The sequence below is a fragment of the Phoxinus phoxinus genome, assembly GCF_949152265.1.
Source record: "Phoxinus phoxinus genome assembly, chromosome: 9".
Classification (NCBI taxonomy): Eukaryota; Metazoa; Chordata; class Actinopteri; order Cypriniformes; family Leuciscidae; genus Phoxinus; species Phoxinus phoxinus.
In genome coordinates, this window is record NC_136884.1 from 27,479,163 (window position 1) to 27,498,380 (window position 19,218).

Here is a 19,218-nt window from a genome sequence, read left to right on the forward strand (position 1 = left end):
GAGTGGTTTTCAAAAATGTCAGTGGTGGTTTATTTTAGAAGCTGGATTTCACAGCTGAAGGTGTAGTCTTCAAAGCACAAATAACAAAACAAAGTAACAAACAAAACAAACACTTAATGTAACATACTGGTGCTAAAAACAAAAGAAAAATGCTGTGAGCAGCAAAAACTGGCACTAAACAATGCCTAGTGGCACATCCACAAAAATATTCAGCATGTCTCACCTCAGACAAGTTCAAGCGTTTGCACAGTGTACACAGGCTGCAACCTTCCTTAACCATACTCAGACAATGGCTTAAATATACCAGTTTCCCGCCAAACACTAGTGGGTCGAACCATTATCACGGGGTGGAACCTTTCCCCGTGACACTCATTACTGACTTCTCCAGCAAAACATTAGTACATAAATAATATAAATACTGTTCAAGAACTCATTTTTGACATACAATGATAATAATACCAACATGCATAACATACAACCAAAAACTCAAACACTTAACACCTCATAGCACTAATGTCCCCCTCCATTTTGTAAAATGGTACGTTCTGGCTATGCGCACTACCAGAACCCACCTCCAAAACACAGGCTCAGACAGGTAAGATCTCAAATGTGCTATAACATGCAAACTTACACAATAAAGAAATCATTTAAAACAAACAATGACTCTCTCTTATCCATCACAACATTAACACATTGAATACTTGATGTTGGGACTGTCTATCCACATATACATTATACTCAATACACCCATTCTGCAAGCAGCACACCAAATAAATTCAAACTAGCCCTAGGCTGGCACTCTAGTGATGATGAGATTAACCTGGTTCATCATCACACAAAGGAGCATGTTTATTAATAAGTTGCAAAAATCCATCATGAAAGTATTTCCAGTCTATTTCAACATCATCAATAAGCCTAATGCTGTCCCAATTAAAATAAAATAAATCATGTGTAAAACCTTGTAAGGAGAAATGTTTCATTTGCATTTGTCAATAGCAAATCAATTTGAGTAGATTTCTCTGGGTGTTTTGGATTTGGGCGAGTAGGAGACTCAATTAATTGTGTAAGATTTAATTCACTGCAAAGACCCTTCAATCTAAAGCAGGTTTGAACCAGACGCAGTTCATATCGCCTGCCAGAACAATCTCACTGTACTGCAGCCGTGATAAAAGCTGTGACAGCGTCTGAAGGGTGTCAGCTACAGCAGAGGGTGGTCTGTAGCTTCCAACAACAGTGAAAAAACTACATTGGCAATGAACTTGCTCTATACATATATAGCCACGCCCCCAGCCTTACAGGGCCGGTCAGTTCTAAAGGCATTGTATCCACTGACAGCAATGTCTTTATCCGTGACTAATTTAGAGAGCAATGTTTCTGAAAGAATTATAATATCTTCATCGGTGGATTTTGCCCAAATACGTAAAGAATTAACCTTAGGGAGCATACTTCGCATATTCAAATGAATAATACCCAACCCAGACATGTTTTTAAAAATCAGCCAGAGTATTGCAGATCTTAGAGTCAGTATCAACTGGGCCAGAATTTGACTGCACATCACCACAGATAATTAACAACATAATAATCAAGCATCTCTGTTTCATAGTTGCACCAAGGCTTGCAGCATTTTTTGTATGTAGTGAGTTAAAAAACAACATAAGTTCATTTTCAGATAAAACAGTGAAGCTTTTCAGAACAGCAAGGCACAAAGAGCGGAGAAGGGATTCAGAAGGAATTCCAGCGACAAATAATTTGTCTGTACACTAGACGCGACGCGACTGCGAGATCCGTAAAAATCAATCAAAACCCACAGCCAATCAGAACAGCGGGCGGAGTCTTGCGGCGAGTGCACAGCACCAGAGAGTAATTGACGGCAATCGCAAGAAAATGGAGAAGTAGGCTACTTTAAACATTATTCAAATACATAGGCTACTGAGTTACTAAAACAATCTTTGTCAAATAATACACTTGTTTCTTCACATTTTGAACATTCTTGTTCCCATTGTTTCATTTCAAGATTTGAGGTGAATTATCCATTGTTGCTTTTACAGCTACAAAACTGGGAGCATTAAATGATATTCAAAGTCACATTACACGCTTTTAACATTAAATAAAGCACATAAACAGTACCTGAGATTATCATTGCCACACTTTGTGTTTGTTGTTCCAGCGCGACGTCGCAGAAAAATAGAAACCGTTTCTAAAATAGAATCGCCACGTGTCGCGGCTGGTTAGGACAAAAACTCTGATTAGCATGGAAAAGATACCTTTTATCGCGTGTCGCGGCACGTGTAGTTAGGACACGGTGTGAGGTCAGCTTTGAGAATAAAACCAACCTGTTTGTTCCTCAGTTTCTTCTTGTTTCACTCTGAATGTTTCTTTAATCTTCACGTCTTCACTCTCCTCTTTAATAAACACTGTCTTTGTTTGTTTCTCATCTTCTTGTTTCACACTGAATGTTTCATCCATCTTCGTTTCTTCAATCTTCATGTCTTCACTCTCCTCTTTAATCAATGCCATCTTTATAATAGTGTCTCGTGGATCTCAGTCGCTTCACCAGGAGTTTTTCTGTGTGTTTGCCCTGTTTAAGAGGAGAATAAGTAACAGAAGTCAAAATAAAACCAAACTAAATCTCTGGGTGTGTCTCAATCAGCTCTAGTTCAGTGCATTGGTAAGAGAGTCAGTGTCAATCAAAAACACTCAAAACTACCACTACAAATTCACAAACAAATTACAAAGACTTCACATTTAGTTGTGGTTTATATTTGTATATTGATTAGAGTGATAGTTAATGGTCCAACTCAGGTCCGATATGCTTAAAACGAAGAAGTTTTTCCTTTGAGTTGTCCACGTACAGACGACACCATTGTCAAAACGTTCCCAATTCACACGAATCTGCGAAAACGACTAAAAACTCTGTATTCTGCTGCCAGGCCATTAGTTGGCGATGAAACACTATAGACTGAACACGTAATACGCATGTGCATGACATCATCATTTTCACAGATTCAAGTTTTGTTGTTTACACTGAGACCGTTTTCAAAACTTGCACTTTGAAACACGTTTTCAGGCCCCCAAAACACTCTTTTTGTGTAAACGAACAGACAAAATCATAGCTAGGCCTAAGTTTTACATTTTTAGTGACTTACCCTGAGATGAGAAACTATGAGTTTTTGGTTTCAGAACAGCTGAATTGAGTTCGTTCAAATAATTCCTGAAGTCGACATGAAATCAAAATTGACCCTATTAACTTTGTTAGCGAATATTACTAGTCTTGTGGTGAACAATTAATCCGTGCAAGTGAAAACACAAAATATTTTTTTTGCCGTGGTAATCTTTAAAGGAACACTCCGACTTTTTGAGACTTTAGCCTATTCACCTTATCCCCCAGAGTTAGAGAAGTCCATACATACCTTTTTCATCTCCGTGCGTGCTATAAGTCTGTTTGACGCACCCACCGCTAGCCTAGCTTAGCACAAAGACTGGATGTAAATGGTTGCAGCTAGCATACTAATCCAAATAAGTGACAAAATAACGCAAACATTTTCCTATTTACATGTGATTTGTATAGTCACCGAGTGTACAAAAAACAAAGTCACATGAGAGACAGACAAATTTTAACCGTATAAATACTGGGAACTATATTCTCTGAAGGCGAAGCACTGCTACTTGGGCGGATTGATAACCGCAGCACCTGAGACGCGCCGTGGTGAGGAGCAGAGAGTTCGTTCAGAGTTTGGGTAACAGAGTCAGCCATTTATAAATAGTAAAAGCGTAGTTTACAATCATGGGATCCCAATCAAGGCTACGGAACTTCGACATTATGGATGTCGTATATGGGAACTCCTCTCCTCCTTCACTTCCGCTGAAATCTTATAGGCTAACGCCAGCAAAGCTGGCCAATTGACGCAAATATGCAAATACTGAAACACCGTTGCAGTTATAATGCAAGTGCAGCGTCAATTACATCAGAATCTCTCTCTTCACGCTCAAATCGTGTGGTAGAAAGCTGATACTACAACTATTGGATTATTCGCCGTCGTTAAAGTTGCACCGGAGATACTTGCACTGTCTCCTGCATCCGATGGCAACTACTTGCAACCTGTGCTCGGGCCCCATCGCCCCCCCGACACGCACCTGTTTTGCGTCGCGTGCATGGGGCTGGCCCATGCTGAGTCCGCCCTCAGGGACAGAGGGTCCTGCGACCTCTGCGCGGACATGTCTCTTCGAGCCCTCAAAGCCAGGAGGGCGGAAGCTCGCGCAGCAGCGGGGATTGGGCCTGCCGCCGCCACCGAGCCGCTGGTAGGCCCCCCCAACCACAGAGTCGAGGTCCGTCCCCCGGTGAGCTTCCCCGACCCCACCTTTCAACCCCCTCGCGAGGTTGCTGACTTCGTGTCCTTCGGGGCGAGCGAGGAAGACGACTCCATGTCTCTGTCGGCCTCCGAGAACGATTGGGGTGCGGAGCAGGCCGCACCGCTGGCGGCCGCGGAGCAAGAAACCCCGACGGACCTGCAGGACGAGCTCTTCCGTATCCTCTCGAAGGCCGTCGAGGAACTGGACCTCTCGTGAAAAGCTCCCGATGAACCTTCGAAGAGCAAACTGGATACGTGGTTCCTCCAATCGAGCCGCCGTCAGGCCGCTTCGAAAAGAGGAACACCGTTTTTCCCTGACGTGCATGAGCACGTGGTGAAGTCGTGGGTGGCCCCGCAATCGGCGCGCACCCTCACTTCCACCCAGGCCATGTTTGCCCCCGTGGACGAGGCGGGGGACCACGGCTACCTCCGCATCCCCCCCGTCGAGGAGACCGTCGCCGCACACCTCTGCCCGTCGGCTCCCGCCCTGGGCTCGGACCGCAGCCTGCCGTCCCGAGCCTGCAGATTTACGGCCCACCAGGCTAACAAGGCCTACGGTGCCGCGGGGGAGGCGGTATCTGCGCATTCTATCTATGCAGTGATCAGTTCACAGTAGTGACTGAAATAAAAAAAAATTATTAAGGGGCAATATTTACCACCTTAAATTGATTTCCAGGGGCATTTTCACCTAAATATGGAAATTATTTCTAAACGTATTTAGAGGTATGCATCACCTTTTATGTCAAATTCTAACATTCAAATTAAATTCTATTAGAATAAGACCGTACCACTGTCAAATTAAATAATTAAATTAAAAACCATCCTTGCAGTGCAGAGGTGACACAGAAGCGGCATCCGAACTGGCATTACTATATTTACACTTAATTTGCAATTGCATAAATAAAGCTATTCAATATTAAAATATGAAATGATTTATAATTTTTACATTTTAATTAAAGGGCACTTTAAATATGCAACTAAACCCGCCAGTAGGTGGCAGTAAGTCACTGTCTTAATAAGCGAGTTGTTGGAGTTTTATTCAACCGATTTGTTCAAACGGCCGATTCATTCATTGAATCAAATGATTCGTTCAAAACGCGGTTTTCAGTTTTTAAAAAAAAGAATCGCTGTCTGTTGGACTACAGTTTCATTATGAAATTCTCGTCGGCGAAATAAAGGAGGAAACAAACAATATTGGCAATATAAAAAGTAACACACAATGTTAACTTTATTGTTAATTTAACTGTTGTATAAAATAAATAGCACATTGCAATTGAGCACAGGAAAACGGCACTCTTGCTCGTGATATTCTAATATAGCAACATGTGATATAAATATAATAAGACAAAACTCATTTGGGGACATACCTATAACTGCACTGACACATCACGCAGTGAAAGCAAGCATGAGAGACAAACGCGATGTCAGCTCGAACTCGCGGTGCCTCGTACGTAGTTAAAACAATGATTACAATATCATCATAGTTCATAGACAATCCTAAGCACAAAGAATGAACTTACTGTTGAACTGACATTTACTCGTTCTCTTATCCTCTCCTCTCGCGTGCAGGAGACAGACGCAGGCTAATACGCTGCCGTAAATGACGCGAATTGTCACGTGAACAAGCAAATCCACAAAGATAGAATAATAAAAATAATACGTACGCTAATTAGATAGTTTTCATTTGGAAAGCATTTAGATACGTCGTCAAAAGTGTCATCTAAAATTTAAGACCTTTCATAGGTAAAAATAAGACTTTTCATAAGTAAAAATAAGACTTTAAGACTTTTTAAGGCCTTAAATTTTAAATATCGAATTTAAGACCTTTTAATACTTTTTAAGGATCCGCGTGGACCCTGTCTGTTGTTCTGTTGTAGTGGTCGCTATGCTACCACGGCGGGATTTTATACAGTTCCCATATACGACATCCGTAATGTCGAAGTTTAAGCGTCCGACGAGCAGCAGCAAACTATACAGCGTGCGTGGGGCAACAGTTCGGTAACACACACTACTAATCTGTTCTACCACCTCAAAACGAAACATGTCACTGAATACCAGCGCGTATTCACAATAGTGGTGTAAATAAAATCTCTGTGTGTGCCCGATTTTAATATTCGTTGTTGTGTTGCTTTTTAACTGAGAAGTTTTTCTGCTCTTTGCATCTTTTGTGTCCTTTAAAAAAAACTAAAACTGCATTTGGAGTGCCTTCTGCACTGTCTATAACATGGCACTACTGTATATACATTTTTATATTTGAAGCATTTTCTTTAGTTGACGTAAAATTTAGAATATCATGCAAAAGTAAAAGGTGAAACTAATATATTATATAGACTCATTACATGCAAAGTGAGATATTACAAGCCTTTGTTATAATTTGGATGATTATGGCTTACAGCTTTATGAAAACCTTCACAATATTCTAATTTTGAATTTGGGGTTTTTATAAGCTGCTAGCCATAATATGTAACATTAGGGCTACTTAAAGTCTCTGCAGCTAGTGTACTTGAATTTTATTTATCTGCAACATTATGTTGTATAATTACAGTTTTGCACAATAAATGTTCTTAACTACATACACCGTTCTTTAAAAAAACAAAAAAACAAAACATTTAGCAGTTGTTTGGCTTTCCTTAGGGTCTTTGTAACCTGTTCTGAAATGGTTTCATTATAATTTATATATCGTGATATATATCGTTATCGCAAGAGGCTGCAATGTATATCGCAATATGGATTTTAGGCCATATCGCCCATCCTTAAGCAGGTATTACTATATGTAACCCTACTTATTTGGATTAGTATGCTAGCTGCAACCATTTACATCCAGTCTTTGTGCTAAGCTAGGCTAGCGGTGGGTGGCTGCGCACACACGCGCGCCATTGCTCATGTCCGACGTCAAAATTTTCCTGGCATAAAATGGAGGACGATGGCTTAATATCCAAGAAAAGATGCACATCGTTAATTTGTCAGTATTATGGATTTGAACCAAATGCAAATGGTGAACCAACGGATCCAACAGAGGCTATATGCAGGATGTGCAAAAAAAAAGTAAAGGTTAAAGATGCGCAGACCACTAATCTCCGCAGCCATATCACCATCCACCATCCAGCAGTAGCAGCCTCATTTGAGCCCCGCTCTACAGCCGCTTCTCAAAGCGGGAAAAGTTCTAGTTTAACTCCGATTGCTCAAGAACATCGCTCAAGAACCGCTATTCCAGAGCTGTATAATACAGTGAAAAAGGAGGTTATGACTAACATCAGTAGCGCGAACTATGTCGCGCTTATTACCGATATGTGGTCGAGCAGCAATACGATGACACCTTACATGTCAATTACTGCTCATTACTTAGACAAAGACTGGGTACTACAATCAAACTGCTTCGCAGCGATTTATGTGCCTGAGAGCCACACAGCAGATTATTTGGCAGATAGTCTCTTGGAGAGTGTTAAAGAATGGGGCGTCGATGAAAGAAAAATTTCATGTATCACCGCAGACAACGGAGCTAATGTCGTTGCAGCAGTGCGGCAACTAAATTGGCCATGGCTTAATTGTTTTGGGCACAATTTGAATGTCGCCATAAACAATTCACTTCAGAAGGAGAAGGCCAGTACAGACCGAGCATTCGGTGTATCCCGGGCCATTAATGGGGCTTTCTCGAAGAGTTGGCACCGAAGACGTGAACTCGTGAGAGCGCAAGAGGAGCTCAACATCCCTAATCACTCTCTCGTAACGGTAAGATAACCATTATATTCTAATATCATTATTATTTTTATATTATTTTGGTAACACTTTAGAATAAGGTTTCATTCGTAAATATTAGTTAACTACATTAGTTGCATGAACTAATAATGAACTGGATGTTATAATGAATGTAAAAATGAATTATGTTAATTTCAACATTTACTAATGCTTGATTATTCAAATCAAAAGTTAGATAACTGCAAGATAATGCACTGTGAACTAACCTTAAAGGGCACCTATTATGACATTTAAAATGTTCCTAATGTTGTTTTGGGAGTCCCCAACAACAGTTTTACATGCATGCAATGACAAAAAAACACTTTTGTTGTCGTATAATATGCATTTAATTTATTTTATTTTTACCTGATTTGCTCACCGACTCCCAAATGATTCGTTCAACGACTCATTTTTCCAAACCCCTCCTTTGCACGACGCTAATCTGCGTTGATTGGTCAGATGACCCAGCAGTGTTTACAGAGATAATACTTATTGTTTAACACGGAGTACAATGATGCTTTCATCAATTAAATCGTGTTATAATAATGATTATAGTCCACTGCTTTGTAGTTTGTAGTAAAAAAAACTAAAAATAAGATAAAGAATTGTAGTTCATATTGTAAAAGCACAATCTTTGTTTGCATTAGCCCGATGCATAAACATAACGTTTTTACAAAAAAAAAAAAGCAGTTACGTTACTACGAGGTATTACTCTATTCTTTAAGACAACTCTGAAAACAACGACAAACACTTCACATATCTCAATACAATTGCCATTGAAGACCTAGAAGCTAAACGGTGCTTACACAACAAACAAAATAATTATTAAGCATGCTACATAAAACATAAATGCAACAATTATTAATAACACAGGTTGTGATACGGAGGAGGAAGCTGATGCAAATACACTTGGAACTGAAACTTCCTTCAATATCAGCCGGCTCGCGAATCCAAGTTTGATTGCATTTAAGTTGGTAAAGCAATCGTCTTCAAAATGGCGCGAACAAAGCACAAGGCTCGGACTATACTTCTGTGGTATAGTTGTATATATGAATTGTAGCCACTTAGTCTTCAAATGCTCCTCCCTGGGCAGATGAAAAAAGTTTGCTTTTGAGTCGCACTTCAGAACACAGCGTCTCGTCGCCATGATATTTTCCCTGCTGGCCTTGGAGCGCAATAAGTGGGCGTATCGTATTCAAATAACTTGACAAGTTGACGTCATCTAGTCAGAGAAAAAGCTTTCGGTCTTCTAACAATTCATAAAAATGACTTTATATACGGTGCACTTTCATATTTCAAACTTTGCAGGATGTTTTTGTTCACTTAGATCTGTTACACACTACATGAAAGGTACATTTCAAAATTCCATAATAGGTGCCCTTTAACAAAGATTAATAAATAGGCCTAATGTAGGATATTTCTCATGGTTAGTTCATTACATTATTTAATGTTAACAAATTAAACCTTATTGTAAAGTGTTACCATTATATAACCATTGTAATAATTTTATTCTAACACCTTTATTTAAATAACATTAAAAATACGGGCCTATGGTTACCTTTTATATAAATTAACAACCGTTCAATGTTAAGCTAGAGGGATTAGAATTGCAGAACACAAACGCAGCTATTTTAAATCTATCTTAAAAGAAAAAACAAATGTTAAATTAAAAGGTTGATATAAAAAAATATATAAAAACAGACACTTTAAATGGTAATGTTATTTTTGTTTTTTATTAATTAATTGTAGGACTGTCCAACGCGCTGGGGCTCGAAGCTGAAGATGACAGAAAGGATTCTGGAGCGGACTCCAGCAATACGACGGGTCTTTGCGGATGACAAAAGCCGACGTCCACTACCAAACTAAACGTGGCAAGATATTTCAGTTCTGGAGTCTGTGAACAAAGGACTGAAGCCTGTAGCAGACTTGACCAATGTTTTGTCAGGGAAACTTATGTTACTGTTTCGTCTGTCACCCCAGTGCTGCAACACACACGTCGTGTCTTAACGGAAAATGACGATGACACACATTTGTGTAAAAAAATTAAGACAGGCATCTTGGCGAAATTAGACGCCAAATATAACAACCACGCAACCCAAAAACTTCTCCGAATCAGCACTCTCCTTGATCCCCGCTACAGAGGTGGATTTAATTTAAACGAATTGGAGCAAACCAAGACAGAAGTGCTTGATGTCATTACACCAGCACTCAAGAGGTGCCCTTGAAGAAAAAAAATACACTGAGTGATCTCCTTGTAAAGACCAAAAAACACCTACGAGTGAGGCGGGTCGGGCAGCGGCTGAGCTCGCGGCCTATCTTTTGGAGGATGTAATTGACGGAGAGGAGCAAAAAAAAAAAAAAAAAGGAAAGGATGTCTTCTTTGCTGAGACGCTTCGCACACAGCCTTCAGTTTGCACTTAACTTTCTTTGGGTCATCTTTAACCTTCTCGAAATACTCCCACACTTTTGATGATTTTTTAGAAGCCATTGTGAGCCAATAAATCCGTAAAGGCTAACAAATGCGGTCCGGACATTACAGGCATGTAGTGTGCTGCTGCTCATTGGTTACATAACACTCAGCGCCACCGCTCCCACCACGCGCTGTGCGTAGGGCACCAAGAGCTGAGGGGGCACCAAAAAAATAGCCTAATGAAAAATCAATCATTATAATGCAGATATTATTTCAGTATAGAAATACAGACATCCCAAAGGTAGTTCAGGGAGTCTCCCGCATATTGATAGCGGCTCACTGATGCCCGGGAATTAGTTAAAATCTCCGGAATCTAGAGCGAGGGCGCCCGCGAGACAGAGACTGTGCTCCAAACCGCGTAGCGCGTGCACGGCAGAGCAGAGCAAGAGACCGCACCAAAATGGCTAGCAGCGGCTCTGATAACATTTCCCTACTATTCGACCATGAGGTTCATAGTCGAATCAGACCTCTCCGAATCGAATCATCGAATCCTCGACTATTAGAAGTCAGCCCTAGTACAGACTTCAACTATAGTTGCAAACGTTGTCTGACGTGCGTTATGTGGGCTAGCTAATTGCTCAATAAAAATAGGCTCATGGTACAAATTAAGTTTTGGCAAATCGGCAAGTGGCATTTTCCCCCAAATTATCAAAGGTTGCCTCAATTGTGTTGAGCCTGCCACACTCAAATGCGGATGCTGAGCGAACCTTTTCAGATGGTTTCCTATCATACTGTTGAAAAGGAAAGTTTTAAACAACTACTTCAGACGTTTGACAAACAGTACGAGCTGCCGGGGCGCAAGTATTTCACCAAAACTGCTATCCCTGATCTGTACAACAAAACAAGGGAGATCATCACTAAGGATTTAAAAGCAGTTGACTTTGTCACTTTGACCAAAGACATGTGAAGGAGGAGATGGATGTAAAGATGATGGCAGAAATAAAAAAGGGAATCTTAGATAAACTTGAATCGAAATATGACGACAACACACTTCAGATGATGTGCAAAGCCACCCTCTCCTTGACCCACGTTATAAGAGGGATCATATCGATGCAGAACAGATGAGATCAAAAGTCAGCTTGATGTTGAGATGGTGGCATTCTTGAAAGACAAAATCAAGACACCTGTACGCATCAGAGCGGAGGAGGAGGAAGAGGAAGAAAAATAAGCAGTGGGTGAAGCAGCTGAAGTGCAGCTGGCTAAAAGGGCCAGAAAACACTAGGACGTCTTCTGGGCAGAGAGAAGCTGTCTATGTCCACCACAATCCCCGCAGACCAGCGAGCAAAATCAGAGCTCACATCCTATTTACAAGAGGAAGTTATTGATGGTGATGACAAGCCACTGGAATGGTGGAGAAAAAACGGAAGCCGCTTTCCTTTAACGGCAAACATGGCTAGAAAATACCTGTGCATTACCGCAACCATTATATGCAATATTTTGTAATAAAGCTGATCTAAATTTTAATTGACTGATTGTTGGGTGTTCGGACCTATTAGACTGTTATTATAGCCTATAATTTTAATTACACAATAATATTAATATCAATTTGTTATTGTATTATCTATTAGTATCAATAAAATTGTAAGTTTAGGGTATGTGCTAAAGAAAACGCAATGCAATTGCCCAACGATAATGTGATCCCGGAGAACCACACACGGAGATTATTAAACGATAATAATCTTTATTTATTAAACATTTTCACTGAAGAGTAGGCCTAATTCTCATTTTTAAAACTCAAATGTGCGTGGTGTTGCAAATGTCGGTTAGGCTTTGCGGTGATGTTGAGGTAACAATAGGCTATGGGCAAATCAATTGTAGCCTAATTAATTTATTAATAACAATAATAATAAGGTTAAAGTTTTTATTTAAAGGGTAAGTTCGGTATTTTACACTTAAAGCCCTGTTTACAGATCGTATCTGATGAAATAGAACGGTTAAGATTAAAATTTGGACACATGCTCCTGTCCCGAGAATTTTAGGTTTAGTTCGCTTCCCCCCCACACCCCCACAATGGTTGTCTATGTGCACTGGAAGATTCCTTCCTAAAACACATTAAACTTTCGTTTACAAAGACGTGAAACTCACCGAGTGGTCAGGGGTGTTCACTGGTATGTGCACTCAAAAATCGCTGAAAAAGATGCATTCCAACAGGTTTTATCGTAGTTTTTGTCCAACATGGGAGGATGACGGTTTTGAGATCGATTTTGATGGACAGGGTTACAGGTTTGAGCCTGAATATTCAGAGGAGGAATTTCTGCAAAGAAAGGCAGAGTTTTGCCACGAATCTTCCCGCAATTCGGAACTGCACAAATTCGCCACATTATTAGCTGTCTGTTTGTAATGCTTTCAATGAAGACAGCGATCTTCTGCTTCTTCTGTGTATATGCCCGTGGTTTGCTTGCAATCTGCTTGCCACGGTCCATAATGTTTGAACGAAACAACAACAGCGTGCAGCTAGACGTAGGCAGGAAATATATCACACTGGGCAAGTAATTTTTGGATATTTTATTACAAAATTCCTACATATTGTACCTTTAACATACAGAGTTTGTTACCTCTCCTTTCTGAAAGAGGCATTAGATTAAACACACACACACAGGTTGGTTTTACATTGTCCCATTAGTACAAATATTATTAGTATGCACTGTCAGCTCTCATGGTTAATGGTGGAGAAAAGGCTGGTTTTTAATACCACTAAGTTTTTTAGAAACATTGTCTTTTCTTCTCAACCATTTATTTTATATAACCAAATTGTTAGGTGTGATCAGGTACATTCACATTTGACTAGGTCTGCAAATGATGGCCTGATGATGTTACCATGCCCAACATCAAATGCTTTAAAGAAAACTGTTATTTATCGTGCCATCACTCATTGGAATAATTGCCCATTGAATATACGAAAAATGAATGGCAAAGTCTCTTTTAGGTACCATCTAAGAATGCATCTTTTAAAATTGTAAGGAAAGGACATATTTACTTTATGAGTGTAATAATGGTTGTACACTTGTATTGAATTGTTAGAATTAATTTATGATGTGGTAATGATGTTTATAATTTTTTGCTGTTTTCGTTTTGACATTGTTGTGTGATTTCTTTTGTGGACCCCCGGAAGACTAGCTTGTTTACTTTGGTGACAGCTAATGGGGATCCTTTTAACAATAAACACAAAACTAGCAGTACAAATTAATAAAACAAGTAATTCAGACGATTGATATTTAGTTATGAATAATACTTTCTATTTAATCATTTGTATATTACATTGAATAACTTACTTTCATAAATATATTTGCAGTTCGTTTGTTAAAGTTGTCCTTATATTATTTACACTGTCTTGACCAGCATGTCTCGTCAGCGTGCGGTGATTCGAATCACTGAATCATTATGATAAGCATTTATACCGCACGAACCGAATTCGTGTTGAAGAACTGGAGCGAAATGAGACGCGCGTCTATTACTCGTATGTGGAAGCGCTTTACTCACAAGAAATACGTTCACTAATATTTGATAAGCCATTAGAATATAACACACAGGTAAAACCAGTTAAGTAATAACACTGAACGGTTTGTATCGATTTAAACACTTTAAATGGATAAAAGTACAAACCTTTCTTCAGCCGAATCACAACAGACGCAGGAGCGTGGCGCAGCCTTATGGCGTCATATCACCAGGCCAAAATAAAAGTCCTGAGTGTCCACACGTTAAAATTACATACATGTATTTATAATATTCATATTAGACATTTATAATTTATAATATTCATATTAGACATTATTGTATAAAAATGCAAATAATGACCAAACCAACTGGCTAAAATGAGTGTTAGAGTTCATGGCAAAGTTCAGTACATATACACATATAAAAGTCATGGTTTTCTAATATTACATTGTGGACATTTGAATTTGAATCTAAAAATATCCGACAATTGGTATAAAATACCTAAAAATATGATCGTCCAAGAATCAGTTAAAGATAAATAAATGGCAAGTACAAATGTGATTAATTCAGTAAAAAGTATTGATAAACAGTCTAATTAAAAGTGAGTATTTTAAAGATTTTTTATTTCAAGTCTTTAATGTCATTTGAGTTGCAGCATATGTAGAGATATTCAAATCGCTGAACTCCACAGAAATCTCTGCTATTTAAAAAATGTTTTATCACATATTAAAGTAATTATTTTATAGCATATTATAATGATCTAACATTTACTTCCAATTCACTTAAATTTCTGAAAAGAGATTGGGTCTTAATAAATTTGGCTTTATGTACAAAGGCGGTTACTATTATTAACCGCCCCACATATGGGATTTTAGGAATGTACAGTCACAAAGTCACTTAAATGCCAGATTCAAATGTGTTTGACACAAAATGCTTTGACTAGCGCTCAGTGCTTGTCATATATATCACAACTATTCAGTGTTTTCAACCACATATTATTTATTTTAGGTTTCAGGCATTTAAATACACAACAATACTAGCAAAACAACACATTTATAGGTTGTAAAATACACACTGATGTCTATGGAAGCAGCCATAACAATCCTTTCAATTATAAATTGATGAGGTGATTTATTCATATCAGATTCCCATTGTGTAAGTAACTTTATAGTTTACTCTATTCTTCTCCCACTTCATTGGCCACTTACTTTCATGTATTTCGGGAGAAGTGGATGAATTTGCGTTTTGTAAGTCCGACAGATCCGGTTCTCTGTATTGTGCTGTGTACTAACATGGCGGCGCCGTTTGTGCAGTATAGATCAGCTAATAACCTTCTTTAAAACACATTCACATCCACATATTTGAGAATTGGAATATCAGGTAGTTTGTGAATGTAACAAGTTTGTGAATATTTTGAATAATTAAAGAAAAACTAAATAAAAACGATACATCTGTCATACAGCGCTATTGTGGCCTTATAAAACTCACGCTGGGGGGGTCAGCTAGAATATTTTAAATTTACGTGTGAAAATGCCTGAGTTGTCAATTTGAAATATTTTCACCGAAACTGATGTAAGAAGCATAATCACCGCTCGTGATCACTAGTTAAATTATACTGTATTCATGTGGTGTCAGAATAATCAGAAAAATAATTTCCTGATTGAGAAAATTCACGTGAACGCAGGTCGGAACAGCGACACGGAAAGTTGAAGAACATCGACACCGTCTGAGCAGAGGTGGGCTGTCAGGGCCCACTATATTTATATAATATAATATATTATATATATTTTTGATTTTGACAGGGCAGAGAGAACATATAATATAAAAATATATTGTTTAATTTTTACGATTATATTTCCAGAAAGAATATGGTTGTTTTTTGTGAGGCTGGGCTGGATTTTCCATATGTCATCTAAACGCGTCACAGCCCCGTGGACCAACGCTAGCCTTCCGTTGAAGCTGACAGTTGACACCTCTTACCGATCCTGTTTTCGATCTCCTTCGTGTGGCTTTTTCAAGGCGTTCGTTTGGAGAGAAGAACGAGATCATTTTAAAAGGAAGATTTACACCTAAGCTTGATGGGCTGACCAAGGCCGGAAAAGGTTTTGTGCGGGCACTTCACTGAGGGTAACTACGACCGCTATGACTGGCTAACAGCTAGCACTGAGCGGAACAAGCTATTTTGCTGGCCGTGTTTGCTTTATAATATCAGTGAGGGAATGTGGAACAGCACGGGTTTTAACAACCTTAATATCTTCACCAATGCAGCAAACACCAACCGGGATCGCATTATCGTTGGGCTATTGCAGTAAAACATATATCTATAAAAACATTTATCAAACACCAGGCATCTGAGCGACACCTCACAGTTGTGGTACATTTGAAGACCTTTGGTGAGTCCAGGGTGGATTTGCAGCTGGATGACCAGTGGAGACGAGAGACAAGCCTGCACAATGAGAGAGTGAAGAAAAACCGGGACATACTGAAGTGCCTCAATGATTGTGTCATCTTTTTGGGACAGCAAAGATTTGTCTTTCAGGGGACATGACGAGGGGAATGAGTCCCTGAATCGAGGTAATTACTTGGAGTTACTGTCTCTGCTATCAGAATAATCAAAAATTTTAGGCAGAGAACGGTTTGTAACCGTGCCATACCAGGCTCAAGTGGAAATATAACTGGAACCGTTCCGTACCATTCTTAGAGCGGTTCGGCCCGACGGTGGAAGAGTGGCTAAAGTAAAGAATAACACACAGTGAAAGTAATCAAGGCATCTAACAAGAGGTCAAAAACTCAGCCAACTTCCAGCTCAATCAATAGTGGGAGTTTGGGGTGTGACTAGTGTAGCAGGCTCACCCGGAGGGTGTTCAGCCCATTGACACAAAAACACAAAGCCTCAAGTCAAGTCACCTTTATTTATATAGCGCTTTTTACAATACAGATTGTTTCACAACAGCTTTACAGAGATAACAGGAAATAATGCAACTAAGTTTGTTTCTAGAAGAAAATAGCGTCACAGTCCAGCTTAAGTAAGTTCAGTGATGAATAATTTTTATTAGATAATTTATGCTTAATTTTTCTTATATAATGGTGTCAATGCAGGCAGATCAATAATATAATAATAATAATAATAATTTGTTACATTTATATAGCGCTTTATCTGAGACCTCAAAGCGCTTTACATAGAAGGGGGGAATCTCCTCAACCACCACCAATGTGCAGCATCCACTTGGATGATGCGACGGCAGCCATATTGCGCCAGAACGCCCACCACACACCAGCTTACTGGTGGAGAGGAGACAGTGATGAAGCCAATCAGTATATGGGGATGATTAGGAGGCCGTGATGGACAGAGGCCAAGGGGCAAATTTGGCCAGGATGCCGGGGTTACACCCCTACTCTTTTTCGAAGGACATCCTGGGATTTTTAATGACCACAGAGAGTCAGGACCTCGGTTTAACGTCTCATCCGAAGGACGGATATAGTTGAATGTTAAATTAAATGTCCCCAACTAAGCAAGCCTAAAGCCAAAGGTGAAAAAGGGCGACTGAGTGGGGAGCTGCGTTTTTTCTGGATAAAGAAGCACTATAACGTTTACATTTCTCAGTCGATTTCAATGGTTTATGGACTGCGTGGACTACAAAAAAAGTTCTGCCTACACGTGACAGTGGTGTGTTAACTTCAACTTACAGGGTTAGTTCACCCAAAAATTAAAATTCAGTCAGTAATCACTCACCCTCATGTTGTTCCAACCCCGTAAAACGTTCGTTCATCTTCGGGAAAAAAATTACCGGTAAGATATTTTTGATGAAATCTGAGAGCTGTCTCACTCATCCATAGGCTTCTATTGTAATTGAATCTTGCCGGCCCAGAAAAGTTATTAAAGACATCGTTAAAATAGTCAAAGTGACTACAGCGGCTCAACCATAAGTTTATCAAGCGACGAGAATACTTTTTGTGCGAAAAAAAAGACTTTATTCAACTATTCATTTTCTTCTCTGTTGGCCTCGAGTGAGTTCTCGTAGTGTAACAGCGCATCGCTTCTGTGTTGTACGTCACACACATGACCAGCGTCGGCCAATAGTGAGCCTACCTGCTGACGTACAACACAGAAGCGCTGCGCTGTTACACTACGTGAACTCACTCGAGGCCAACAGAGAAGAAAATTAACAGTTGAATAAAGTTGTTATTATTCTTAATGTGAAAAATATCTATCTTAACTTGTGTTCCGAAGATGAACAAAAGTCTTACGGGGTTGGAACAACATGAGGACGAGTAATTACTGACAGAATTTAAATTTTTGGGTGAACTATCCCTTTAATAGATCCCCAAAAGACTTTATGAATAGTAGTGTTCATGCTGTGGTGAGGACAGACAGTTGGTTGCAGGCTGCAAAGTTTAGGAAGTTACATAATGTGGATTCACTCTCAAAATGCATTGTTGACATAACCATAGCATGGGACAGATGTGATATGCCAAGTAGTGACACATTAGTAATGTAACTCAGACAATAGATATAATAGAATATCATTTCAAATATTTGAGTTCTATCCAAATATAGTAAAGTAATAACTATTTTATTACTTTATATTCCAACAACACTTATCCAAGGCTGATGTTACATTTACTCACGTGTGTTCGGGCTGGGTTCAGCTGAAAACATTTTAGTCATGCTCCATTATTCATCCATTGTCCAAATAACTCCACAGGCACACATAGTCATAGGCCAATAGAGTTAAGCCATTTGGCCCAAACTACTTAGTTTAGTTCATACACTGGTATGTAGGCACATATGTAGAATACCACATTGGTAATTCACTAGGGCAGTGTTATTATTATGGCCGACCAGTTCCATCCGAACCGAGGGACATAATTGCGCCATTTTACAGTTTCTACAGATTAAAATGAGCAGCCGCGTCAAAACAACAGAGCGGTTCACACCAAAAGCACTCGGGGTTAATTATGGTAATGATCTTTTGGAGCTATATCTATAATATTTTTATCTAGAGCCAAAAGTGCTTCATGCAAGCCCTTTCCGCTCCGTGCACGTTGCTTCTCTCTCTCCCTCGCTAAACACATAAAGCGCCACATTAAGAGCTCCAGACGGCGCAATTATTTTAATAACCACAGTAGTAGAAACACTTTGAGCAGCAAAATATATACTTTCTCTAAAACACTGTAGAAACCGAGAATGCAGCTAACACAATTATTTTTATCTGTCATACAGATGAC

At 39.3% G+C, this 19,218-nt stretch overlaps 1 protein-coding gene across 2 annotated transcripts in view; it reads right to left on the reverse strand.

The window, feature by feature from the left end:
• Positions 1-19,218, reverse strand: part of LOC307003754 (uncharacterized protein) — a 239,208-nt gene that overhangs the window by 11,707 nt on the left and 208,283 nt on the right. The window contains exons 1-2 of one of the 2 annotated variants that reach the window (XM_079622537.1): positions 14,158-14,247; positions 2,334-2,578 (exon numbers count right to left, since the gene is read on the reverse strand). In XM_079622537.1, coding sequence (XP_079478663.1) covers positions 2,334-2,517 — 184 coding nt within the window. In that variant the 5' untranslated portion in view covers positions 2,518-2,578; positions 14,158-14,247. Of the gene's footprint in view, positions 1-2,333; positions 2,579-14,157; positions 14,248-19,218 lie in introns of those variants that run through there. The other variant, XM_079622538.1, reaches the window with a different exon arrangement.